The following is a 27,750-nucleotide window of genomic DNA, read 5'->3' on the forward strand; positions in this document are numbered from 1 at the left end:
AAAAAAAACAAAAACAAAAAAAAAGCACGCAGTGATTGATGTATAGTTTATTTATAGTTATTTTCAATGTACTGTCATTATTGAAGAACTTCATTGTTTATTTAATACCAACTAATAAACTTGTGTTAAAAACTAACCAAAATAACTAAAAATAATTTGCTTATACTTTCCACACATGAGAGACTTGGTATTGTTTCCTAACAAAAGGAAATATGTGACCCTGGACCACAAAACTAGTCATAAGGGTCAATTTTTTGAAACTGAGATTTATACATCATATGAAATATTTGGCCGAGAATCTGAGGGTGCAAAAAAAAATCTAAATATTGAGAGAAATAACCTTTAAAGTTGTCCAAACAAAGTTCTTAGCAATGCATATTACTAACTAAAAATTATGTTTTTTTTTTAATATATTTACAGTAGAAAATTTACAAAATATCTCCATGGAACATGATCTTTACGTAATATTCTAATGATTTTTGCTATAAAAATCAATAATTTTGACCCATTCAATGCAACCTTCTCAAAATGGTGAGTTACAACTGGTTTGGCCATGTTTTGTTCATTTAATTTGTTAATATTGCTCTGTTCGTACCATTTGTTTTGTTGCTTTTGATAAAATCCTGCATTTCACTAAACAGGTTATATTTGATTCGGAACTTCTGAAGCGACATTAGGGATGGCTCGATACCATAATTGTGGCTTCGGTATGATACCAGAATTTAATACCTTGGTATTGATAGTAAATCGATACCATAGGTGACAAATAACCAGCCTCAAAAGATAAGTGAATTGAAAATAGTTTTATAAAAAAAAAAAAATAAATAATAATAATAATAATAATAATAATAAAAATAATAATAACAATAATAAAAACAGATTCATACCCTAATACCTTTGTTTCAAACTGTCACAAAAACCTACAGGCAAATGTTACTTTATTGTAAAGTGTTATTCTATCAGTCAATGTAATATTCAACGTTATTATTTCTCTCTCTCTCTCTCTCTCTCTCGTTGTTTTAAGATTTCAGACTCAGATAGCCAAAGAAAAAGCATTAAATACAAATCTCACTCTCTCGGCTGCTTCATATTAGCACGGCAGAAACATTCCCTTCGTATTTTTGATACTAAAATGAATATAGCAAAACTCTTGCCTAATTCAAATTCAAATAATATTCGATTGTATGAAATGCAAGTGTATACGTGACCAAAACTTTACTGGGTCTAGCATCACACACGCACGTTTGAGCTTTCGTTCTCATTGTATAACAAGGGTGGCGAACGTCGGTCCTGGAGAGCCGCAGCCCTGCATAGTTTTGCTTCAACCCTAATCAAACACACCTGAACAAGCTAATCAAGGTCTGAAAGGTTACTAGAAAGCAACAGGCAGGTGAGATTTAATTAGAATTGGCTGCAGCTCTCCAGGATCGGAGTTTGCCACCCATCCTGTATAACATCTTATACATCTGTGTTCTGTGGCACCACATGACTTACAGCAACCCTTGCCTACAGGTGCAGTAAGATCAGTTAGTTCACCTTTATCATCTGTTTTGTATGCAAAGTAATGGCATATTTCACTTCTGCTGTTCTCTTTATTTATTAATTTCTAGCGTGTTGATAGAGTTTCATGTGTTTGATCCATCACGTTCTGTTGTCACATTATCGGCTGCGCAACAATTTTGGAAGCACTGCCACCTACAGGTGCACTTCACAACAGCAGCGTATTAAATACCGAATTGAGCAAAATTATGATAATGTACTGTTTGAAATATAATATATACCGGTATTTTTCCAGTACTGGTATACTGCGCATCCCTAAGCAATATACATAAATGACAATGTTCATTTTTGTGTGAACTCTTTCTTCAACTAAATCTGAGCAGTGGAAATTGTCTTACTTTAAGGATATGCAGCAACTGTCCAGTATAGGAATTCCACACTTTGAGCAGATGATTGTTGACAGCAGTGATGACTGTGTTGTCATGCCGATCCCAGGACACCATGGTGACTTTGGGTTTGAAGAAATTTTCATCCTCCGTTAAAGGTGCAGACCTACAGTAAGCAAAGGTGGAGCAACTTCATTAGGGGATCTAGTCACAGTCAGCAAAGCATGTGTTTGAGTTTTCCAGAGGCTTTTTTTTTACCCTGGAAGAGTGGCAGACATGTCCAATAAAATGCTCTTCCACTGATGTCTCTGATGCAGTCGCCATATACGAGCAGTGCCGTCGCGACTGCCACTCACAAATCTGAAAGAGAGATATTAAAAGAATAAATTTGGGATTAAAAAAAAAAGAAAGAAAGAAAAAAAACTGAAGTAAAATTATAGTGATGCATGAAACTACATTTATCCAAATTGAAATTAAAGTTTTTATGTGGCTGAAAATTAGAGTTGCCCGTGACTTAAGATTTTTCTGGTCAACTAGTAGTCATTCACTTTAATGCATTAGTTGACTAATCGCATTTCTATTAATAAACCATTTAAATCATAATGAGCCTCTAATTGCCTACATTGCCTAGTAAGCACACACATAAAGCTTGCAACAGCACACCGGCAGAAATAATGATTATAACCATGTCAAGAAAAAAGTAAGGAGTCTGCATTAACATTTTAATAATTTATTGATAAACCAGTGCTTTCTTTGTTTTTGGCTTAAGAGATGAAGTCACCACTGACAACACTGATTTGTTATCTCAGCAGTAGTGAATGCGCCTGTACGCACGTTTCATACGGTTTACATAATTGAGAATAGGCTATTTGTTTTCCAATTGAATTGGTTTGTTTGAAAGTAGACATTTTGCTCTGTATGGCAAGTACAGTAATTTTTTCACAGAGACCGAGATGGCAAAAAGGACAAGCTGTTTGCTTTCATTTTTTCACAAAAGCGCTATGTTTTGTTGTTATTATGAGTGCACATAAAAGTAGAGTATTTACAGATTTGAAAGTTGCAATACTCTTATCTGTATGACCAAACATGATGAAGTATTTTAAGAGAAAGTGACTGCACCGGTGTCTATCTGTTATGTAGTGAGTGTGCTACTATTCAGCTTCCACACTCTGCACAGACACTTGATTAGTGCACATTTTTCTACACTAAAATTAGATTGAGCGGCCATGTAAAGTTGCTACTACTGAAATATTTCATATGATAAGCCATATTTGAGGTTGATGAATGATCGAGCATTTGGATGTCCTGTCCGATGTGTTGTATTACCACACAGACCAGACGTTAACAATCTGTCCGTCACGGACTGCGTGACTTCGCCACTTCCTGTGGATTTCTACAGTTTTTTTCCTGTTACTAAGCGACTAATAACATTTTGGTTGCCCAAGCCTCTTCTGACCGACTAAATGCTAGTCGACTATTAAGGGGCAGCCCTACTGAAAACCAAAAATAAAGTTGATTTATTAATTAAATAATCATTTATTTAATAATCAACATTCAAATAAAAACTGAGTTGCACATAAACATTTTAATTGCACATAAGGCAGTTTTTATAACACATTATTAATGATATAATTGTTTCTTTTCCATCTAGCTCTCAAGAATGATCTTTTCTGGCTAACTAATGAGTTATGGATAGCGAATGGCTTTCCTGTAGTAAATGACATTTACAAGATTTCTTAACATCTTTCTGCAGCTGAAACACTGACTGAACAAACTGAAAACAGCGTAGATTAAAAGATCTAGTGATGAAATATCAGAAATTAACATTATCATCCTACATGAAATAGACACTGTTTTGGTCAATGATACCAGATATCTAATGATACTTCATATCCAGACTGGTTTGGACTTAAAAGCCTTCATGTAAACACCTTAATTGATCTGACTGAGCTCGATCCAAATTAAATTTTGAACGGATTGAAAGGGGTGGTTTATTCCTTTTCTAATAAAACTGAAAGTGCATGTACATGCTTGCTCGGATTGAAAACCCAAACTGAAATGACTGTGCATGTGCAAAGATGTAGAAATAGCATAAAGACATATGACGTGCGAAACAATTGGTTCTTCCTTTTGAATAAAGTGTTGTATTAATGCATGTCCTTGTCACAGATTTTCATCCACAGACGACTGGTTTTGGGGGCGGGAAGGGCATTTTTACTGTGTGGTAAATATAAGCAGCACGACACAGCAGTTTATATGCTCACTGTCGCCAAGTTGTTACCAAAAAATGGATAAATATTAATTCTGCTGTTTAAAACCAAGAAACAGCGTAGGAGAATGGTAATTATGTGCAAACAGCAAGAAACTCTCTACATGCTGATCTGAAGCTTGTGACATAACCATGTACAGCAACCCGATCTCTTTATTTAGCGTTCATGTAAACACTACATTCAGATTCATTAATGAATTAAGATTCATTAGTCAGACTGTAAAAATAAATAAATTAATTAATAAATTAATAATTACTACTACTACTACTACTACTACTACTACTACTACTACAACAACAACAACAACAACAACAACAACAACAACAACAACAACAACAACAACAACAACAACAACAACAACAACAACAACAACAACAACAACAACAACAACAACAACAACAACAACAACAACAACAACAACAACAACAACAACAACAACAACATTACCTCTCTCCTGAATGACAGAACTGGATGCTGTCCACCTTGTCCTACAAATTAAACCAAATACTGTTAATCATGGTGTAATGTGAGGTATTCCTTCAAAAGCGGTTCATTATTGAACCATTCCTACAAACTGTGTGAAAAATTCCTCTTACTGTGTGAGAGTCGAGCTCAGCTAGTTTTTCCGGACTGCCACTGCCCAGGTAGTATATCCTGATGACATCATCTGTGCTTCCTGTTGCAAGGAACATGCCACCTGTATAAAGAGAAAAAAATGTGTACTGAAAAAAAAAAAAAACCTTGAATAAACCTACACGTGTCAAAAAGGAGAAAAAAAAAAAAAAAAAAAAAAAAAAGCCTTCAGCTGTAGTTCAAACATTCAGTCATCTCACCAGGGCTGAAGGAAGAGCACACAGTCTGAACACCAGGCCTCGGCCTCTCTGTAAATTTGTGTGGACGATCGCTGATGAACATTAAAAGGAAATTAAAAAAAGAATGAACCTCGATATTTGTCACAGTAGAACCATTCCTCATCTTTTTATTCTAACGTGTTGACCCTCACCTGAAAGCATTATTATTTACATCCCACTGCCAGAAACACACTGTTGCATCAGTTCCTGTGGACACCATGTACCTTTTGGAGCCCTTGACAATTGGAGAGAACTACAAAGAGAAAGAGGAAGTAGAAATGCCTGTTAGAACAACATGCCGGCATAAGCAGTGTGGAAACACAGGAAAATTATACAACTGCACACATTACTGTTAAGAATAACGCACTACTGAGAAAGCTATCAGTTCACATAAAAGCAAGCTGTCATGCCCCAACAAAGCCATCAGCAAAAAACACAGCAGTTACATCCTTCTACATGCTGTAGTCTGGATGTAACACTTGTTTTCATTTCACCTCTAGCTTCCTACCATCACACTGTTGAGTAACTGAAGAGACAAAGCACCCCATTTTATTTTGACATTTGCGTAATCCCAAACACTTTAGCATATGAGGTAAATTGCCAAATCTAATGTAACACAATGAGATTGAGAGTGGAGGAGTTACTGCACTTTTATGTAACGGAAATGTTAAAAACTAATTTTAACATGGGGGCATGTTAAAAAGTATTGTATGGCTCCAAATTTATATTTATTTCATTTCAATCAAATTGTGGCCACAAATTAGTACAGAACAAATGTGGAAACAAATAAGCTCAAGTTTACAACTTTACTAAATTAAAATGACAAACCACCACAGCGTGGTCAAGCTTTAACTAAAACAATGAAACAAATGAATATGTGGCTATGAAATAAAGTTTCCCTATTATGGTTTTTTGAAAATTACCTTTCATGCAGTGTGTAACATAGCTCTAAGTGAATTAAAACATTATGCAAAGTTTTATATCTGAAAGTGCATCGTGTATAGTGTTGGGCATGTTACTTTAAAAATAGTAATTAGTTATAGTTACTTCTCACAATAATAGAGTTAGTAACAGAGTTACATCATTATAAAAGTAACAAATTACTAGGGAATGTAACTATTGTGTGCTCAAAAAATGCTCAAATATGTCAAATAACTTGGATGTCCCCAATATTAAATATGTTAAATGAATGCAATGGACACTAAATAGAATAAATTATTATTATAAAACATTGTACACTAATCTACTATAACGGATTTTAATGTTGCTGTGGGGCAATGTGAGAGACACCTATCAAATTTATAAAAAAAAAAAAAAAAAAAAAAAAAAAAGGTATTGTAAATATCAACGTTCTACAGACACCTTGGCAATAAAATCACCATTGGCTAGTAAATTGTTTTTTTTGTTTATTTCACCAGACTAATATTAAATATCTATAGGGACGATAAAAGGCGAGCGCCAGCCAGTGAGATTGCCATTTGCACATTAGTTCCACCTAGAAACCAGCAGTTCTTAAAACCTGAAGAATTCCAAAGGAACTGTTATTTTGACAGGAAAATACAACAAACAATATCGATTACATGTAGCGTGTCAATTCTGTGTGATATATAAGACTCTCTCTTACTCTGCATCTTTCTTTGCGTGTGTGAGACAAAGCGACGGCTAGTTGTGTGCTTTTTATCTACGGTTCATCAAATATAGGTACGCTGCGCACCCATTCATATGAACTGAAAAATAAAAAAAGTTATAATAAATTATAGTAACGCAGCATTTTGTTGTCAGTAACAGTAACTGTGTTGTAACGGGAGAAACAGTAATTTGTTTGAATACTCGTTACTGAAACATATAACGCCGTTATTCCCATCACTGACCGTCTATAAAGTTATTGTCTCTCAAAACAAAGAGTTGACTCGGAGTCATTTTTAAAATGAAGCCCAAGCCGCTTTAAGCTGACGTCAACATGAAACATTAGCATATTGCCTGCCCACTTGTTGCGCGTGCAGACCCAGGAAAACTTGAGCCCCACCTCCCTCAAACACTAGCGATTCCTGTAGAGAGCATAATGTCGATAAGACATTGTGAGGGTAAATCCATTAGGGTACAGTTAGGGTATGTTGAAAGCATCTAATTTTCTCCTCCAACTTCTGCAGTGATGTAGTACAATTTTGAAGTACTGACCCAGAAGTCCACTTCCAAAACAAAGATTCACATATAAATGTACTCACCCCCTTGTCATCCAAGATGTTCATGTCTTTCTTTCTTTAGTCGTAAAGAAATTAAGTTTTTTGAGTTAAACATTTCAGGATTTTTCTCCATATAATGGACTGATATGGTGCCCTGATTTTGAACTTTCAAAATGCAGTTTAAATGCGGCTTCAGACGATCCCAAATGTGGTTATAAACGATCCCAGCTGAGAAAGAAGGGTCTTATCCAGCGTAACGATATTTTCATTCAAAAAATACAATTGAAAAGATTAAATTCATTAAAAAGTATATAAATTGTATTATTTTTATTTAAAAAAACGATCGTGTCACTAGATAAGACCCTTCTTTCTCGGCTGGGATCATTTACAACTGCATTTGGGATCGTTTGAAGCCGCATTCAAACAACATTTTGGAAATGCACACTCGGGGCACCATATCAGTCCATTATATGGAGAAAAATGCTGAAATGTTTTCCTCAAAAAACAATTTCTTAACGACTGAAGAATGAACGACATGAACATCTTGGATGACAAGGGGGTGAGTAAATTATTTGTAAATTGTTGTTCTGGAAGTGGAATTTTCCTTTAACAAAGTGAACATGCAAGGTGGGTCAAGCACCCTCTGCAAAAAAAAAAAAAAAAAAAAAAGGTAAAACAGCAATGTAGGGTGATTTTAAAGTTGGAGGTGAAAATCAGATGGGAGTTTTTCAACATACCTTAACTGTACTGAACTGGAGTGCACAGAGTACGCATGCGCATTACAGAGCTAGACAAGACGAGCATTTGTGGTTAAAAGTGTAGATATATATATATATATATATATATATTTTTTTTTTTTTAGAAAACGACAGATCATTTTGCTAGATAAGACCCTTATTCCTCAGCTGGGACCATTTAGAGCCCTTTGAAGTTGCACTGAAACTGCATTTTTAACCTTCAATCCGTTAAGCACCATTAAAGTCCACTATATGGAGACAAGTCCTGGAATGTTTTCCTCAAAAAACTTAATTACTTTGCAGCTGAAGAAAGAAAACAGCTTGTAGGTCTCTGGCTAACCAGCTAACAGCAACTACTCACTTGCAGTTGTCTAGAAATGTGTTGATGAATAGTGAATGTTTGTCTTTGTTATTACTTGGAGTTACGATAAAGAATAGAGCAATATGTTGGTGTACCAACTGCAGTGCTCCATCAATACATTTCTGTGTTGTGCATACACCATGGCTGTTTGGGTGTTTAATGTAATGGTGATGCGCAATCCGTTTCCAACATGCACTGCATGAAGTAGACCAATTTACAATAGACTGGATCATCAGACCAGTCACCACAGATTAGCATAACGCAAAGGAGGGGTTTGGAAAGTGTATCGTTGAGTGAATTGTTTGGGAGTCGTTGAGCACATACGGTTAAAAAAAACAAAAACAAAAAAAACAAGCATATTATAACACAACGAAAGTGTTTTTTGAGCAAATTTTTCATTTGTGGCCAGAATATCTATTCCATGTACAGGGCTCTATAAATCAGGGATGCACAATTTTATATTCCAAAAAAGAGACTGTGTTTTGTGCTTGATGACTGTAACACCTCAGTCACTGTCAGAGCCAACAGTATTGGTCAACTCGAGTTTGTGGTCATTTTCAATCTAGCCCTAAATCAACAAGACAAGTGAACAATGTAGCCACAGTTTTCACACATGACACACAGTTCAACATAGACATTGTGGTCACAAATAAAGAATTGGTTCCCATGATTTAAGCGGTCACATTTTATTTATAATTATTTCCCTGGGAATCAAACCAATGTCCTTAGCTTTACCATCTACCAGATGAGCTACAGAAAGCTCAACAATCATCGCAAAGTTCCAAAACATTACAGATGCTAAAAAAAACAGCATCAGGCCATTTCGTCATCAAAAATAGTTTGAAACAAGACCTACAAGCCACTTATGTGCTCTTCTGTGCCACCTCTCTAGTACAAATTAATTTTGATCATTTGACTACACTCCTACTTTTAAAGGGGTCATCGGATGCCCATTTTCCACAAGTTGATATGATTGTTTAGGGTCTTAATGAAAAGTCTATAATATACTTTGGTTAAAAATTCTCAATGGTTGTGTAAAATGACACCCTTTTTACCTTGCCAAAATCAGCTCTGCAAAAATCATCTCATCAAAATCATTCTGGTCGAGGTTGCTTTAAATGCAAATGAGCTCTGCCCTCCCTGCCCCTCTCTTCTCTCTGTGGAGTGACGAGCCGGTTTACTTTAGCCGCATTTAGCTGCTAAACTTGCTAACTAGGAAGGAAGGAAGGAAACGTGATGGCCAAGTGTGGTGACCCGTACTCTGGTTTTGTGCTCTGCATTTAACCCATCCAAGTGCGCACACACACACACAGTAATGAGTAGTGACAAACGCACGCACACGCACGCACACACACACACCGTGAACACACAGAGCTGTGGGGGGAGCAGCTGGAGGACTCAACTTGCTCAAGGGACTCACCTCAGTCATGGTATTGAGGGTGGAGAGAGTGCTGGTTATTCACTCCCCCACCCTCAATCACGTGGGACCTGGGACTTGAACCCGCAACCTTTCGATTACAAGCCCGAATTCCCTAACCATTAGGCCATGGCTGCCCCAGGAAGGCGATCGCAAAGATTCATAAAAAAACCCCTTATACTCACTTCTGCTGTAAGTGAAGCTGGATCATGAATGATTCGCGCGAACATAGACGGATATGTGTACATCGGGAGGCACATTCCCTTCACAAACAAACGTAATCCACTGCATCTTCAGCGGCTCAGATGTCAGGAGTAAATGACGACCACAACGTTCATTATTACATCCAGCAACACAACACCTCAATCGCTCAATTCTTGTCTAACTAACATCCCTGCTCCGGCATCAAAACACGGAGGTTGGACTGTTACAACTGATCTCAGGTAAGACGGTCATGTCAATCAACTATGGTGGGAGCGGCCTCTGTGGGTGTGACGCAACAACAACATCTGAGAATGACTCGATTTGAAAAAGGGGATATTATTTTTACAGATTAATTAAAAACCACTGCATGGATTTTTACCATTACAGGGTAGATTTGTACATACACTGCCAACACACATTAATGTTCAAACAGCATCTAAAATTGAACTTAGCATCCGATGAACCCTTTAAGTTAGGAGCACAAGTGCTTCCAAAAAGAAAAGTAAGCATAGAGCCCCAAATATATTAAAGGTTCATGAAACTCCAGACTACTTTTTCCGAGATTTTAGCAGAGGTGTTTGTGTTACACATCATAGATGACAATGTTAGTATCCGTTAATTTTAACTGTTGGAAAAAACTGGTTAATTTTGAGCTTTTTGCGCTATTTTCATCTTCTGGGTTTAAAATATATGTTTTCGATGCAGAGTGCAAATGGCTGTGCATTTATTTGTGTTGTTAACTCAATGGGAGTGAAATAAAACTGTCTGAACCCGAAGTTGACTCTCTCTACTCTTGCCCCTCCGCTCTGCAGTGCACCACGCCCACGCCCATGCCGACTTTTGCAGCATTTTTTTAAAACTGTTGTGAGAAATAACCAGTGCTGAAACATGGGGGTTTCATGACCCTTTAAAATATTGAGTTCATTTAATTTCTAACCGTTTCATAACATTATTATTTTTACTGTATGTTTCATCAAATCAGCCTTGGTGACCATAAGTAACTTCTTTCAAGAACATTTTTAAAATGTTCCACATTCCACACATTAGACCAGTAGCGTGTGATGCTGAAAAATCACAAATAAATGACAAAGACCATTTAATGGTAAGGCATAATACCGGTAAATTCACTTGCCAGGCTCCTATATTAATTTAACGTTAATAATACAGCGCTTAAACAGGCGTTAGTCAAACAGCATTCTCACCTGTAACGAGGTAATAGATCCACTGTGGCCCTGCAGAACCGCCACTGGGGCACAAGTACGAAGGCACCAGACTCGAATGGTTTTGTCGCAGCTCCCGGCTGCAATAAGGGTATTCTCAAAGTTAACGGCAAGGTCTGATATCTCAGCATAATGTCCTCTGAGAGTGGAGTGAAGCCTTCCGTCAAAAGAGGACCAGATCTTCACCAAGGCATCGTCGGAACCCTGCGGGTCAGGAGACGAAGAGGGTCAAGCGTTGGACAGCATGGACAAAGTGCTAGTCTAAGGGTTGATGTCAGATTTTTGATGCTCACCGTAAAAATCCTGGAACCTGTTCGATCAAAGGCGATACAGTACACAGCAGAGAGATGTCCAAGGATCCTCCTGTGCATCTTCATGTGCTGATAATTGCTGACAGGGTTGATAGAGCTGAAGCGCTGAGCTCCTGTGAACTCTCTGCCACGGCATACCTCCACTACAACAGAAAAGAAATTCACTCAGAGCGCTCAACATTTCATTTTTAATTTCTTTTCGCTAAGACAGAAAACAAAATACGTTTAACAGGGATCAGAGATGGCTAGCAGCCAAAGTGAGAGGAAACAGTCAGTTTACAGCAACACAATGCATTAAAATGGATGCTATTAATACATTATCCTTTCAACTCCACTCATTCCTGAGGATGCGCTAATGTACCTTCCCCACTTCCTAGACAAAAGTTCCTATGACAACTGATCCTCACACAATACTAACACTACAAAATTTTAAATAGTGATTTTATTGCTGCTTTATTGCTTCCTTATTGCTTTTATTGATTATGATATTCTCAGGTTTCAGGCCTCATTCATATATGGAAATTAATCTGATATGAACAGGATATGTGCATTTGCACCTGCTGTTTAAACGGACAAATCAAATATTCCCCTGTTAATGTGGGTTGGGTGTCAAATGTTTTTGAAACATCTCACAGCACAGATACTACTATAGAAGTAACATCTTTAATTGACTAGCAGTGTATTACTTTCATTCATTTGTGTAAAATAAGAGGTGATCTGGCACTCAAATGCGTTGAAATAATGAGGAAAAAAATTATACAAGGATGAAGAACAACCCAGATTGATACATGATTTTGATGCAAGTATGAAACTATCACATTAAAATTTTTTCTATTAGTTCTGTCAATATGTTAAGTTCATATTCTGGGCTCATCTACTTTTCTAAACACAGTATGCTTTATTAAAATGCATGCAGAGTTTGGTCTTTTAATATCACTGTCTAATGCATTAAGCCACGTTAAGCGTTTTTCAAAATTAAGGCAGTGTGGTGTAAATGCAGATATTGGATATGGGTCACTTTTAAAAGGAGGTGTAAGCAGGTCGTCTTAAAAAAAAAAAAAAAAAGAAAAAAAAAAAAAAAAAAACGAATATAGTAAAAAAAAAAAAATCTCATCTGCATTCAGATCTGCAATGTAAATGCAACTTTTGTTTTTGTGTTTATATTTGTGATTACAATTTTAATTTCCAGTGCAGTTAGTGTGATTGACTGAAAAAAAACAATTAATCTAGTAAAAAGTTTAAACGATTCACTACCCTAATTTGATTGCTTCTGCGCTTCTATACTGTCTTTATACACAGAAGTTGTGCCAAGCAGATATTGGCTCATGTCAAGTGTCCTCTTAATATTTATGTTATAGGGCTATAATTTAGGTATTGATGAATATAATAGACCTTCATTAGTGTTATTTTAAACTTATTTTCAGCTTTTAAAGCAAGTTTTATGTTAGGATGCAACTAAATTATTTGTGCGTGCATATCTTTTATTTGCCTTCATTATCTTTACTGAAAATAATCACTAAGAAAAAAAATTCTAAAAATAATCAATCAACATCCTAATAATAATTCCAGAGACTTGTAACTCAAATGAGAGCAATTAGCAAACAACGATTCAATCAATTCCAGATGAAACAAAAAACACCACATTCTGTTTCACTTGAATACGTATCCTAAAAGGGAAGAAAAGAAGATAACAACTTTTTTTAAACTAACAGCAACCTTTGTATTTTTCTCTAAAACAGTAAATATGCGGCAAAGGAAAAAATTATTATTAAATCCTCATCATTAAGGCCCCATACAGAGAACTGAAATTACTTACCAATATTGGCATCCCTGCAGTTTAAAGGCCTCTCTGGTGGTCTCCCTCTATGAAGGGCTGCGAACGTGGAGGCTTTCCATCTGCTATTGCCACAGTCTAGAGATGTTGAGAGAAGGCAGAGACATTTAGACTTGGATAATTGATGCAGAAGAACTTGAATGCTCCAGCCCGAGAGGGTTTGAAAGCTCACCTTTTGATGTTCGCAGTAAAGAGTGTTTCCCAACCCCCAGTAGAGAGTGGACTCCTGGCACACCAGACGGAACCTCTCGGTCCAGAATTGGACCGATCTGCTTGCATATCTGCAACAGGTGGTCTGGTGCAATATGTCTGTTGGCAGCAACCTAACAAAAAACAAAGGATACTTTCATTATGTCATGCATTACCAAAAAAAAAAAGAAAATTATAATAAAAAATTTATTTTATTATAATTTTCTTTTTTTTTTTTTTTTTTTTTTAATGAATGTGAATGATATATATGAATGTGAATTTTACTACATTGTAATACCATTGTGCTTTTTATTTTTATTAAGTGGATGCATCAGTTTTCTCTAAATGTGGTTTTAACCAAGACAACTAAATGCAGACTTTTGTTACAGAGGGAGCATTTAAACACTTAAAACACCCATAAGATAACTGACCGTGATCGCGACCCTTCAGGAAAACATAAATAAAAGCCTGTCTCATGTGGCTGAGTGCAAGGAGTTTATGTAAATTGGGTCCCTTTATCAGCCAATCAGAGAGCAGGTCACATGCAAAATAAAAAGCTGACTGCAAGTCCTGAAATCTGATTGGACGGTTCAACAACCTGACGTAGCCACAACCCGACGAGGCCCCACCCTAACTGCAATACAGCACTAAATAATAGGGAAGCAGTCAAAACACAGAACCCCCCAAGAACTGCTCCTAATAATAACGCTATACATTGTAAACTAAGTTGTCAAATAGGTTACGCCCATTTAACCAATCCAAAGGGGGGAACAAAACAGAAGCCTGTCATTTAGAGCCGATCTTAAATCGGTCACAAAACGAACACGTGTAAGAATTAAACACATGCCATACACATGCTCCAGAAACAAAATCAAAACACTTACCAAATCTTCATAAGATCGCGGGTGTTCATTTCCTTCCCAATCCAGCCGACGTGGAAGGAGCTACCCAAAAAAAATATACAAGCCGGGTTAATAAGGTCGAAAGAAAATCGACGTACGCCAAGTTATCTTAATAAAAACAATAGCGGAAAAGGTAAACAAGTTCAAGGCAAGCGATAATGAAAAGTACTACACTGCCAAATCCTCGTTTCAATCCAAGAGGAAAGCATACACACTGACGGACCGACATAAAGAACGAACTAATCGAGCAACACACCTGATTTTCCTCCAGCTCAGACACAAGAGCCTGCAACAGATGACAATGAGCTGTTCAGTGCTCTCATCCAGATGAGCATCATTTTAAACACAATACTCTTATTAAAGTCTCCATGACTAAAGTCAACTCACCTCGGCCGCTTTCCGACACGGCCCCGTGCTCAAATAGCGCGATATCAAGTAATATAACTCTGCGAAAGGACACCACAAGAGCGTTTATTATGTGATTTACGATGGAGATACTAGAAAAGTACCTCTTAATAATATTCCTAAATGTTACTTTTTGTGTCTTACCTGATTCAAGGGGTGAAATACTCCCATTTCTTGCTGTAGTATCGGCCATAGCTCAAAGAATACGGTTTTTGGAGACGAACTTTATGTGTAGTTGATAAATTATATAATTATTTAATGTCGATTGTACGCTTCGTACCCCTCCACGATTGCTCCCGCTTTCTGTTCGGCCAGTTTTCGGTCGCCATTGGAAGTATGAGGCCTGAGCTCATAGCTACTTCCGCCTGAACACCGGAAACAGGGGGAGGGGGTATAACTCCTTCTTCAGCAAAACAGAAGCCACGCGGAGATTTAAAAGTCCGAACATTCAGTGTTCAAGTCCTCGATATAAATCAGAACGTTTCTTACTGTGTCGTTCCAAACGAAACAATCTTCGAATAACAACGAAAAGCCGCGTTCCTGTTCGAACAAGGTCGAACGGCTGGTTCATGACGTCACATAGAATGGCGACAGTAGAACCGTTCATCTTTTGTCTAGAAAACAGAGCTTGACGGTTTGAATATTTAAAGACGTGCAAACAACTAATATTCGCCACCACTACTTACTATAATGCATGTGGGGATTACCTTACGAATATTACGCTAAATGTGCAAAACTGACTTGATTTACATAAATATATCCACTGACAGAGAGCACAAACCCTGTGATAACAAAAGCTACTTGAATAAATTCACTTGTAAATTCAGGTCTTATTTTTATCCCAAAATCTCATCTTTTCTTCCTTTCAATATTAAAGCAGTTTGTGGCCTCAAAAACTATTCAAACACTTAAAATGTGTGTTGTTGTATATATGTGTGTGTGTGTGTGTGTGTGTGTATAGAAGTGTATATAAATATATATCTCCAAAACTTAATTTGAATTCATACAGTATACTTATGTTAAATAATATATACTATTAATGCACTTATTAATAGTTAAGATATTACAAACATTAGCATAATGTTTTCTGTAAAGCTGCTTTAAAACAATGCATATTGGGGAAAAAGATCTCTATACAAATATAAAATTACTAAATCTCATTTTCTGTGACCACTGATATTGGTTACTCTGCCAAGACACCTGTGAACTTAGGGGAAGCTGACCACTGAGATAAAAGCTTCCAAAAAATGCAGACCCTAAATCCCCATTAAGTTGCACAAACGTTTAATCTTATTACAACAGAAAAGACAGAAACTTTGATATGTTTTACAAACAGTACAAATTAATTCCACATCCTTCTGATGTCTTTCAAATATACATTTTCATAGTGCTCTATGCTCATTTTCCTTTTCTTAAGTAGTACAGATTCCCTGTCCCAGCTTCCTTAATGAATTTCTTGGATATTTTGCAACACAACTGAGGTGCAGCTAAAAAATTCTTGACCAGGTCAGTGTTCAGATTTTTTCTGTCTCCAAATTTCTAAAATGCTGCAAATGAGACAATGGTCTGAAGGGTTCCCACACGTTATGACAAACTAATTGTAAGTTATAAGGAGTTTGGTATATTGGAGTCACAATACGTTCATATTTCACAATACTGTTTTTTCCAAGTATTTTTTCTTTAAAAAAAAAAACATAGATGAATATAGATGTATATGGCAAGCTAATGCAATATCAATATTGACATAGTCAAACACATTATTTTATTAAATGTATTTCACGTAATTAATTTTTCTTAATCTTGTGTTCTTTTTAATTATAGAAAGGAAAACAGAAGGACAAAATATCAAGGTGAAATTACAACCATTTTATTGGTATGTCATACCAATCATTACAGATACAGCTACATAAAAAAAATGGAAATAATAAAAAAAAGACACTGTACATGTGTACTTTTAACCGAAAACCTTGAGTGATATAGCTACTGCTGGCGTGTTCACATGAATGAAATTACAGTATCTTTTGTATAACGTCAGCTACGACCTGCATGTTTAACACTGTAACACAGCTGTTATTAGCTTTGCTAACACACACAATTCCATTTTTCATCCTCTTAAAGTACCATCACATACTGCATATAGAAATTATGAAAACCTTTTCACAGCAGCTATACAACGTTATTGCAATGCTATCACCACACAAAGACAAAAGTCCATGTAAATCACACATCCGATGAGTGTTCCAGTACTAGTGAGCAGGATCATTAATCAAAGCTGTTGATTCATAAAACAGTTCGAATAAAGAGGTTTCAATTTATAGAATACAGCTTACAATCAATCCCAACCCCCCAGAAACAATAAAACAAAGCATTTTCTTACAGAACCCCCCTTTCCATACAATACAGGCTACATACAGGTGTCCCTCATATTGCCTATGGAATGTTAGTGTCTCAGGCAAACTCTCCCAGTTTCAAATAGAAATTTCATTTTTTAATCTTTAAAAATGGCATGATCACATGATCTGTCGCAGCCTGTTCCACTTCCCTCCCTTTTTAAAAACAAAACAGAGTCAGGAAAAAAAAAAAAACAAAAAAAAAAAAAAAAAAAACAAAAACAAATAATAATAATAACAATACGAAGAAGTCATTAGTTGTTTCAAGACTGCAATTCTTCTTCAGGAAAAATTGGAGTGGGAAAAAGTGGAATCCCTCTTCTAAGGCTTTTCTCTTGATCGTTGTCTATAAAATGAGCTTCTAATATTGAACTACTAAAAAACCTGCTTTTTAGAAAATAGTCAATAAAAATATTCCTCTGTATTGTACAAGAAAAGAGGTATGGGAGCTCTGGTGAAATGTTATTAATGTTATTTAGCAGCTCCCTCTTTCTGGTCGGCCTTTTCCTCCTCGCCTCCTGCTTCTCCATTGTCCCCCTGTAACAAAACAAAAAATTCAAAATCGATAAATATATGTTTTCAACAGACTTAGTCACAGGTAAATCTATAACTTTTCTGCACATAGCTAAATAAGTAGGCAACATCATAGAGTACATGGTTAGATTAATTATTCTAAATAAAAATTGCTACCTCAGCTTTGGTCTCTCCATTCTCTGCAGGAGTTTTCTCATCAGACTCATCCTCTGGCTTCGTGTCCTCTTTCTTCTCCTCTGGCTTGGCCTTTTCTACCTCCTTGGCCTTCTTGCCCTTTGCAGGTGCCTTCTGTAATGTTTCAGAAAAAAAAAAATACACAGTTAAGCCACTTCTCATAAAATGCATTAATAATAATAAAGCTTATTTTGATAACTATTTACCTTCACTTTTGGCTTGGGCTCAGACTTTGGCGTTTGGGGTTTCTGCAAAACAAAATTCAGCATAAGCCATGTGCATCATAAAAAGGTAATAGTATGCATAATACTTCAGAGGGACTGACAAAACCAACTTACACCTTGAAGTCTCTCAGACCGTCTCTTGGGCTGTTTGTTTATTTGATGAGGACAAGATGGGAAGGCAACAAAGCAAACAAGCAATAAGCATCATAGATACATACAAAAATGTGTTTTGTGACATGTTAATAGATTTAAACTTACCCCAGCTGCTTCAGTGTCATTGTTAGCCTGTACCAGAAGAAACAGAAGCTGTTAGTATGTGTACATAGATCATGTCTGAGGGGGGAGGTGTTGTACACCCCCCCTCCCTCCAAGTTATGTGCAATTATGTAATTTATAAAGTGAATGTGGGGGAGGGTACATTCTACTCAACTTCTTTATTGTACTAGTTAATTTTGTCTAATAAATAAAATACAACGTGGAGAAAAGAAACAAAAATGAAACGACAAGATAGTGGAACTGATGATGGTGTGTTTATTTACATTAGCTTTGTGGAGCGTAGCTAGCTAGCTAACTTCTTGTAGCTGGTAACGTTGTTAGCGAAAAATTTCCGTGCCGAAGTAGTTCACATGGAGGAGGGGAACACTAGCTCCGCCTCCACAGACAAAATTCATTCACTTTCGACGAGCAAATATGTTAAACATCGATACATTTTGTCCAACATTGTTAACATAAACCAGGTTTGTATCGAGATTTAAACAGAAATGTGAAAAAGGCAGGTTTATATCTTTAGTACACAAATACGCGAATAAAGTCGGTGAAAACTTTCTTAAGACACTCTACAAAGTCCATTTCAAAGGTCATGTGAAAAATTCAGGCGGGATACGCAAGGGAAAACCGAATTATGAAATAAACCAAACTCGTTTGGATATAAGGCTTCAAATGTGTTTAGGGCAAAGGCAGCCATGACACTCAAGACTATAGTGTGTATGTGTCCTACTCGAGGACCATATGGAGTCATACACAACACGCAACTACACAAGTATTTACAGTTACACGAGGGTCTCAGAAAAATCCCACCATGTCCTCAAACTTACAACTTCGACTAATTTGCGTGTATATGGTTATGAAGGTATTAAAACGCCGCTGTTGAAAGCAAAACATTTGCAGGACAAGCTCTTCTCTATGAGGAATAACATGACCAAACGTTACGAGGTTACACCCCTTTGTTTGATATTTACTTTGCGTATTCTAAACACGATTTTAATTCAAGAGTTAAGCGGAGAAAGCTCGTTGTGGCCTGTGTTTTATTTTATATCTACAGTAAACAATATTGCACAGCTCTAAGTAAAAAGGCGCCAGATTCATGCCACGGGCTCACATGCCCTAGATTACGAATTAACACATGCAACAATGCAGTCAACACTCACGTAACTTTACATAAAGCGTCCTAGGAACGTGGATATTTTACTACTGCATGCTATTAAAATCATATTGTAAAAGAGAATAAAATATCCAATATTTTTGAACTTACTTTGCTCCTTTTCGGCATGGCTGCTTAAAGCTCGTTTGCTTTCAAAACAAAAAGGAAATAAGTTAAAATAGCTTACGCGCTGATAAGTAAAGTGTAAAAACCGGGTCTAGGAAACACTGAAGCAAGCATTAATGTTCTATCGGAACAGAAACTAGCTGAAACCGGATTGGATCTCCCCTTTCTATATTCTTTTCATTATAGCACTAACCTGATGCGAGCTACGCTCCGCCCCTTCTCAGCGGTGATTGGCTGAAACGTCTTGGCAACCACATTTCAAACCAAAGCAAAGTACCTGTGTGGATAGGTTGAGATGCCAATCACAGATTTGCTTGTATATACTTTAGGCGCCACTTTTCTGTATTTGTTGTTGCTGTAAGCATGTAAATATATTTAGGTGTTATTTGCATTGGTTATATATTTAGATTATTTAAGTGCATTTAAAGAAACACGCGGCCTAATAAAGAATAGAATGTTTATGTCTCATAAACATTACATTTTCGAATATTTGACTGTTGCTGTGTAATTTTTTTTTAGATAAAATAAGTATAATTCAAACACTTAAAGTGAGAAACCGGTTAAAAAGCAGCACTAGTGTGCTATTGTTATGTTTGTATCATTGGGGGAGGATCAGGCTGATGAAAAGAAAATGGCTGCCGGGTTTAACTGGTTCCTTGTACTGAGCTCTGTATTTCTATGCAACCTCGTCAAAACATTGCTGCCGTCCATTTCTTCATTTGTAAGTACTGATTCAAAAGAGTTTGAGGGATTTAAGAACATATATGTTTTCAAACGTACATTATAGTCGTAATGTGACGCCATAAATGCTCTGATAAAGCATGTCTGCTACCCCTACAGGAGCTTCACGCAGTCACAGCAAACAAAAGCTGCTCTGTTAAACTACCACCATCTCTAGTTTTAACTAAGGCAGACTCATTCATATACACCAGCTAGAGGTCAATTAATAGTGCCAATCAAACGTTTAATGTGGGCTGTTAATATTTTGACAAACCATTAAAAAAAACACTGCACTTCTTTCATGGTACTGTGATGTATGTAATGGTACTGAATGATTGTTTACGCCATTTCATGCTTGTACAGTGTTAAATGTCCAAAAACTGACATGGTTTGATCATAGCACCCTCTCCAAAACTTGCTAATGCCTGGTTAGTTTAAATATCTGGATTATTGTAGCTATAAACTGTAACTATTTCATTCAGAGTACACTTTCTGTGGATATGGATCTAGTGCAAAAGCTTTGAGTACATGTCATTTAAAATGAATGAGCACATGTACATTAAGATCTTACGTGTTTGTTCTCATAGCTGTCAAAGGTCTTCCAGAAAGATGCTGATCAGGAGATGGAGATGAGGACGGAGATCCAAAACATGAAGATGGAGCTGTCCACCATCAGTATGATGGACGAGTTTGCCAGATACGCTAGACTGGAACGCAGGATCAACAAGATGACCGATCAACTGAAGACTCTTGGTAAAATTTATTTTGTGCTTTTCTTCTAAAGGGGTGTGCAATACAAGCATGTGCAGCAAGATGGCTGATGAAGTGACAAGCTACAGTGATTGCTTTCTAACCAGTCCAACACAGAAAGAAGTCCACAAAACAGCCAAATTGTACAGTATAGCAAACGACATGTGGAATATTGCTCTGTTGAAAACAAGAAACAACGAGCAAGTGTTAAGATATTTACAGTATCCAGCACACCTCACTGTGAGTGTGTAAACTGCCTTTGTCCACTTTATAGTGGGGTGAGAAGAACTGAGAAACCAAAAGTTTCTTCACTTTCCAGTGGAGAATTCAAAGTCTCAGGCTAAGTGTGGAAAATGGCAAGTTGGTTTCAGATAACGGCTTCAGCGTTCATGAAGAAAGACAAATGGCTGGGCTGCTGCCTGTTGCTGTTCTTCATGCTATTGGGGAATAGCATAGATACAACTTGTTAAAGGGGTAGTTCACCCAAAAATGAAAATTCTGTCTTCATTTACTCATCCTCATGTTGTTCAAAAGACAAAACACTTTGGGTCATCTTTGAAACTTGAGATTTATGTCCATCTATTGAAACTGTAAAAGTAATTCACTTCGACAATCAAGTGGTTTCAAGAGAATAGTTCACCCAAAAAATGAAAATTCTTTTATTTACTCACCCTCATTTTGTTGCGAACATGTAAGACTTCGGTTCATCTTTTTCAATGGATCTTCCATTGTAAAAGTAATCCATATGGATAATCGAGTGGTTTCAAGTCAGTTATTTACGTATGTTACATATTCTTAGCAGAAATAATGAACACATAAAGCAATGATTATGTGATGTGAATGTAATGATTACAATATAAGAAAAACTTGGCTGTTTTTATGATGATTCAGAGTTGGCATTATCTCTTCACAGATGCTAGGGTCATTTAAAATCTTTGTAAGTGGCTGGTTCCAAACTGGAGCTGGCATAATCTCTCGTTATGTTGGGATGGGCATCTTGAGGTAGAAGCATAAAAGCAAATGGAGAATAATTAGCATAGCTGTTGTTTATAAGGAATTCAAACAAAAGATAATCATTCAGTCTTATAAAGTGATGTTTTTTTTTTTTTTTGGAAAAAAATGTTTGGTTAAAAATACTTGGTTTGCTGTTTGTAGTAGTAGGGTTGCTCTACTATTGTAGCTCTACTGTTGCTGAATAAAAAATATAACAATCAAATGAAGACAAAATATTACTTTTGCAATATTCAGATGTGAAATTTTCAATGTTTTGAAGTAATCAAGAAGTAATCTTTGCATGATACCTGAGAACCAATGAAGTTTGCTCTCACGTTGAACAAGCGCATTTGGGTTTCTGCTTACCATATTGGTTTGAGGTCAACATATATAGCGACCTATATAAACATTTTGGTGTAATAGATTTTTAGTGGAGGGACAGAAATCTCTCAGGATGAATTGAAAATATCTTAATTTGTTTTGAAGATGACCCAAAGTCTTATGGGTTTGGAATGACATGAGGGTGTGTAAATGATGAGAGAATTTCTTTTATGGGTTAACTAACACTTAAAGACCTGGTTTCAGAGACAGGGCTTAGACTAAGCTATGATTAGACAATAGTTGTAATAGGACATTTAAAGTAATTTTATTAATGTGCTTTAGAAAAAAAACATTACTGGTTTGCGCATTAAGATCAGTCAGTGCAAGTTTCTTTCAGTTGAAACAGCTCAGACTTAGTCTGGGACTAGACTTAAGCATTGTCTGTGAAACTGGGGGAAAGATTTTAATATTAGAGATGGCGTCCAAAGTCTGGAATGATTTTGACAGTCTTTCCCATACATTGATTTATTTGTTGCGGCTCTCCACAATATCAACACTGACCGGCACAAATAGTTTTTCCAAAAGGCTTTGACTTCGTTGAATAAACAAGAGCACTGCATGTTTCAAAATCAAAACCCCAACTTGGGTGTTGTTTTTATATGAATGTGTTTTGAAGCGAACTGGCTGTCTTAAGAAAAGCTTCAATGTCATTTTTATTTCATCTTTCCTATACACCTTTTTTTTAAACCTTTACTAAAGTCTCGCCCGACTGTAACAATGCTTTGTTTCTAGTCAAATTAACATATTTTCCAAGCTGAAAACCATTGAATTTATGAAAATGGTTTTAAAAATCACATGGCGCCATAGTTTCATCATCTTAAAATGTTGCAATGACCGTCTTTTTGCAGTGACTCACCTGTCGTTGTTTAATGAGTAGAGAACATGAAGCGACTTGAGGTTAGCTGCACTGATCCATTGATTTTGATCCATGAGTGATCTGTCAGTTCTAACCAATAAATAATAAGCATGGAGTGGTTCACACTGTTGACTTTTAAAAGGATGAAAATGTACCTGGAATGTAGTTCATACATATCTTGTGCATTGAGGAACAGAAGAGAATTTACATTAAAAAAAATTAAGGAAATTTGAAAATCTTCCCCTTGACTTTAGCTCCAGCCCTGATCAAACACACCTGAAGCAGCTGATGAAGACCTTCACGAGCACTTGATAATAATAGATCGGTGTGTTGGAGCTGGGTTAGAACTGAAATTCACTGGAAGTTAGCTCTACAGGAACAATGTTGGGACAGGAATAAATAATTTGTTTTAAAGCAGGGTTCCTCAAACCTGACCTTGGAGGGTCAGCTCCAACACTAATAAAACACCTGAGCAAGATAAATTAAGTTCTTCAGAGCTACTAGAAAAGTACATGTACAGGTTTTAAGCTTAACTCTACAGGGCACTGGCTATCCATCACTGGATTTGAAGAAACTATGAGTAGACAGAATTTTGTTATATCATTTGCCTTTCTTTTTTTACAGTCAAATCAAGAACTGCACAGCAGGCCAAAATGAAATGGATTGTAAATATTGTATTTTACATTCTTCAGGTGGGTGAGGAACATTTTTAAATGATGTTAATATGATTAATGTATCATTTGTATGTCTGTATGTGTCATTTGTTCATTTTCTCTCATAATGGCATTTTGTTCTGTTTTCTTCTGTCTGTTTTTAGGCAGCCCTCATGATTTCACTCATACTGAAGTATTATGCAGATCCGGTCACAGTGGTGCCCAGTAAATGGATCGCTCCACTGGAGAGACTAGTAGCCTTTCCTTCTGGAATTGCAGGTATGTCCAAGTCACCAGTGGTATTTAATGGCCACTTTGGAAAGATAGTGGGATACATTGATTTAAAATGTTTTATTTTTTTTTAAACTTAGCATCTTAAATAATATATTGCATGCCATCTGGATGGAATAAATATAATTACATGGAGTTTAAAGTGTTATAAAATGCTTTTTGTTGCTTTATCTCAGGTGGTGTTGGAATCACATGCTGGCTAGTTGTCTGCAACAAGGTTGTTGCCATCATTCTACATGCTGTCAGTTAATCTAACAGTGTTATATAGACAATCGTGCAGTCACTGAATTTTCCATACTGGTTTGTTAATTCTCTTGCTAAAATCCACAGTCTATGTTTTGTACATCTTGTTCATGAATGGGCCAAACTGATTGGTCTGTGTTTGTTTGTTTTTATTTACCATTCCGTTCAGTGGTTTAAGTCTGCAATGAAATGATTTTAGCTTTCATTGATTACAGATTCTTCTTTAATGACATTTAAAGGTTTTAGTTGCCTTTAGTCAGTAAATGCTGATAAGTAAACATTCCTACAAATTGCAAAACACTTTGTTGTAACTTCAAGCAAAGCAAAAGATTGTCTATTTATTGCTTGTACCATAATTGTATTTTTTGTCAGTGTTACAAGTGTATTTATTGTTTTTTTTTGTTTGTTTGTTTTTTTTCCCCAAAGAAGAATGTCCATGCATTAATAAACATGCATATGAAAAGGCGTGTGCAGTGTTTTGTTTTATTTGCCTTACAGTGGCAAGAATAAGTTTGTGAACCCTGTGAAAATGTTTGGATTTTCATAAAATTTGGTCTAATTTAATCTAATTATCTGAATAACACACCAACAATTGTACTTATTTTTACTTTTTTTTTTTTATTGAATATAGCATAATCATTCAAAGCGCAGGCTGGAGAAAAAGTGATGCCTTCAATTTAATAACTTATAAAAACCTCCAAACTTTGTACCATCCCTCGACATAAATCTTTCGATTTGTTGGAATTTATGGGTAGTTATGATAGCACAAACCTCTTTAGGTTATGACACATCTTAATTGGCCTTTTTCTTATGTTCCCAACCTTACTTGAATTGATTTACTTATGTGCTTTGGGTCACTGTCTTGTTGAATCGCCCAACTTGAAGTCATGAAATGCTGTCTTGAATATTAGGCAGCAAAAACATGATCCTGGTCCTTCCTCTATTTTTCAGGTGGTAAGAGGTTTTAGTGTTGGTTTGCAGTGTGCCGCCTTGCGTTTTTGCTAAAAGTTTTGACTTAATTGTCCACAGAATATTTTCCTTGGGTTATTTCTCACCAATTTCATGATTGCTCGTGTTCTAACTGTGATGTTTGCTGGATTCTCGGGCCTAAGAAGAGTATAGCAATAGTCCAGAATTTACATTTAGAAATTGGCTTAGAGCATTGCTGTAATGTGTTTTAAGATTTTGGGAGCAAGGAATGTCTCCATCTTTTTTTTTTTTTTTTTTTTGGAGAAGCTTTGTGTGCCTGACATGTACAACCCACACTTCCAATCTTATTACTTTTGTCCAGCTTGGCCTGTCATTGATCACTCAGTGTCCTAAAAGGTTAACTACCACAATGTATGTGTAATAATTGCAGAAATCTAGATATTCTTTACACTGTAAAGTTTACTTTGTACTATGCAATGTGTTAAAATCTGTCATTGTAATGGTTGCTAACCCTTTAATCTGAGGTTAATAAAGGGGTCCAGTTTTTTTGATGTCCCTCAAAATATCAAGAAAGAAGTTCTATTTAAAAAGTACATTTAGAAAATGTACAATAAAAAGGTTAGCTTGGTGACTTGAACCACATTTAAGAATAGTTTCCCCACTCGCTCATGTATAATACATGCTATCAGACTCCATTGATACTTACCTATAAACTTACCTGTGTTTCCTTGTTGATCTCCTTGTCTCTCCAGCATCCTTGTCTCCTTTCCTCATCGTCATTATCATCAGTAAGTATTTCTTGTGTTCTCCTCATGTCCAGTGTATCCTTGCAAGATAAGACTATCAGTTATTCTCATCCGTCCGTTTTTTCATTGACTGCTGCATCAGTAGTGACCTGTTGTCACTGCTTCACTCACCATCTGTGTAAATAAAGCTCTGCTGTTAAGTTCATCTTTTGTCTTATCTACTGACACCAGGTGCAACTTGAAGTTAAAGTCAACATGAATTTACATTCATACATTACACTGAGCATATATTACTTCTATACTACACATGTCAGGGAAAACGATCCAAACCTCTCCATTGATTTTGTATTGCAGGAATCTGCCTCCTTGTCATTTCTGACTTACAAGAAAAAACAGAGCTATGTCTAAAAGCCGCTATGTGACAAAGTGTACAGTAAACAAGCTAAAAAAAAAAAAAAAAAACCTACATTTTTATAAGCTATCGACCCCCCAAAAAACAAGTGTTTTAAGGACACAAAAGTAAAGCGCAACATGTCATATTACTCTGAGAACTACGCCCACTGGAGGGAAACTTAATCGGCGATAGGAAATGTTCTTTTTTTTTTTTAAACCGTTATTTCACCACCCTATAAGTAAACCTGAGAGGAGATTTACTGAAAAACTAAACTTTATTGGTCTATCTCAGTGCCCCTTTTCTTTGCCTTCCTTTTGTTGAGAAATGTTACAGCTGAATGACCCAACGTGAAATACCCTGACATCTACAACTGTAAAAAATAAAAAAACACAATTTGTTGAGTCAGCTTAAAATAATGTTACCCCGCTGCCTTAAAATTTTAAGTTCAGTCAACTAAAATAAGTTTAGTCAACTTGAAATGTTAAGTTGTACTAAGTAACAACTTAGATATTTGTGTTTGCTAAACTTAACATATGGGTAAGTAACATAAGTAACCCAGCTGCCTTAAAATTTTAAGTTGATTCAAATCAAATATCTAAGTTGCCACTTTGTATAATTTAACATTTCAAGTTGAATAAACTTTTTTTGAGTTGACTGAACTTAAAATTTTAAGGCAGCCAGGTTACAAATTATTTTAAGTTGACTCAACAAAGTGTTTTTTACAGTGTACTTGTGTCCTCAAACTCTTGTTTTTTAAATCAATGGCTTATAAGTGCGAAGTTCTGGCTTTTTTTTAGCTTGTTTACTGTACACCTTGTCACACAGCAGCTTTTAGGCATGTTCTGTTTTTTTGTTGAAAGTCAGAAATGACAAGGAGGCAGCTTCCCACAATACAAAGTCAATGGAGAGGGTTGGATTGTACTCTGTTTTGATTTGCATCTATTCTGCTATGTGGTAGCAACATTTAGGTTGGATGTTGGAACATGTAATTGTTTCCTGGAGTTTTGTCAGGATTTGTATATTTATATATTTATTTTTGCTAATTGCAAGACCATTGCAAGGTGGTTTATTGTTGCCCAGAGTCAAAAACATCCAGCCTTGAGCTTCTGTGATGTCCTGTTCCCGTGACAGAGCCAAGGACCAAATTTTGATGGG

General features: G+C 36.2%; 3 protein-coding genes across 4 annotated transcripts in view; 1 reads left to right on the plus strand and 2 right to left on the minus strand.

Annotated features, from left to right (window-relative positions):
• The window catches only part of brwd1 (bromodomain and WD repeat domain containing 1), a 38,422-nt gene extending 23,284 nt beyond the window's left edge, over window positions 1-15,138 (minus strand). For both annotated transcript variants that reach the window (XM_051129090.1, XM_051129091.1), the window contains exons 1-14: window positions 14,915-15,138; window positions 14,753-14,811; window positions 14,622-14,651; window positions 14,348-14,407; window positions 13,447-13,597; window positions 13,257-13,352; window positions 11,423-11,583; window positions 11,112-11,333; window positions 5,160-5,260; window positions 4,990-5,060; window positions 4,753-4,853; window positions 4,604-4,644; window positions 2,145-2,246; window positions 1,899-2,052 (exon numbers count right to left, since the gene is read on the minus strand). In XM_051129090.1, coding sequence (XP_050985047.1) covers window positions 1,899-2,052; window positions 2,145-2,246; window positions 4,604-4,644; window positions 4,753-4,853; window positions 4,990-5,060; window positions 5,160-5,260; window positions 11,112-11,333; window positions 11,423-11,583; window positions 13,257-13,352; window positions 13,447-13,597; window positions 14,348-14,407; window positions 14,622-14,651; window positions 14,753-14,811; window positions 14,915-14,963 — 1,398 coding nt within the window. In that variant the 5' untranslated portion in view covers window positions 14,964-15,138. The remainder of the gene's footprint in view (window positions 1-1,898; window positions 2,053-2,144; window positions 2,247-4,603; window positions 4,645-4,752; window positions 4,854-4,989; window positions 5,061-5,159; window positions 5,261-11,111; window positions 11,334-11,422; window positions 11,584-13,256; window positions 13,353-13,446; window positions 13,598-14,347; window positions 14,408-14,621; window positions 14,652-14,752; window positions 14,812-14,914) is intronic.
• Window positions 15,139-16,615: 1,477 nt separating this feature from the next.
• Window positions 16,616-19,822, minus strand: si:ch73-281n10.2 (Non-histone chromosomal protein HMG-14A-like). The gene is made up of 6 exons (XM_051129168.1): window positions 19,624-19,822; window positions 18,351-18,377; window positions 18,207-18,236; window positions 18,075-18,116; window positions 17,851-17,982; window positions 16,616-17,697 (listed from the first exon to the last, which is right to left on the minus strand). The coding sequence occupies exons 1-6, from the start codon at window positions 19,639-19,641 to the stop codon at window positions 17,632-17,634; spliced, it is 315 nt and encodes a 104-aa protein (XP_050985125.1). The 5' UTR covers window positions 19,642-19,822; the 3' UTR covers window positions 16,616-17,631.
• Window positions 19,823-20,176: 354 nt separating this feature from the next.
• On the plus strand, window positions 20,177-24,992 carry get1 (guided entry of tail-anchored proteins factor 1). Its single transcript, XM_051129167.1, has 5 exons — window positions 20,177-20,359; window positions 20,946-21,111; window positions 23,963-24,030; window positions 24,156-24,270; window positions 24,459-24,992. The coding sequence occupies exons 1-5, from the start codon at window positions 20,228-20,230 to the stop codon at window positions 24,530-24,532; spliced, it is 555 nt and encodes a 184-aa protein (XP_050985124.1). The 5' UTR covers window positions 20,177-20,227; the 3' UTR covers window positions 24,533-24,992.
• Window positions 24,993-27,750: the final 2,758 nt, after the last annotated feature.

The sequence above is a fragment of the Labeo rohita genome, chromosome 15, assembly GCF_022985175.1.
Source record: "Labeo rohita strain BAU-BD-2019 chromosome 15, IGBB_LRoh.1.0, whole genome shotgun sequence".
Classification (NCBI taxonomy): Eukaryota; Metazoa; Chordata; class Actinopteri; order Cypriniformes; family Cyprinidae; genus Labeo; species Labeo rohita.

Bases quoted from the DNA above. Each gene is read 5' to 3' on its own strand.
- get1 (XM_051129167.1), top strand. From the start codon at position 20,228: ATGTTTGTATCATTGGGGGAGGATCAGGCTGATGAAAAGAAAATGGCT. The intron at 21,112-23,962 runs GTAAAATTTATT...CTTTTTTTACAG, and splicing joins CGATCAACTGAAGACTCTTG to TCAAATCAAGAACTGCACAG. The intron at 24,271-24,458 runs GTATGTCCAAGT...GCTTTATCTCAG, and splicing joins CTTTCCTTCTGGAATTGCAG to GTGGTGTTGGAATCACATGC.
- si:ch73-281n10.2 (XM_051129168.1), bottom strand. The intron at 18,237-18,350 runs GTAAGTTTAAAT...ATAAACAAACAG, and splicing joins ATGACACTGAAGCAGCTGGG to CCCAAGAGACGGTCTGAGAG. The intron at 18,117-18,206 runs GTAAGTTGGTTT...TTTGTTTTGCAG, and splicing joins GGTCTGAGAGACTTCAAGGT to AAACCCCAAACGCCAAAGTC.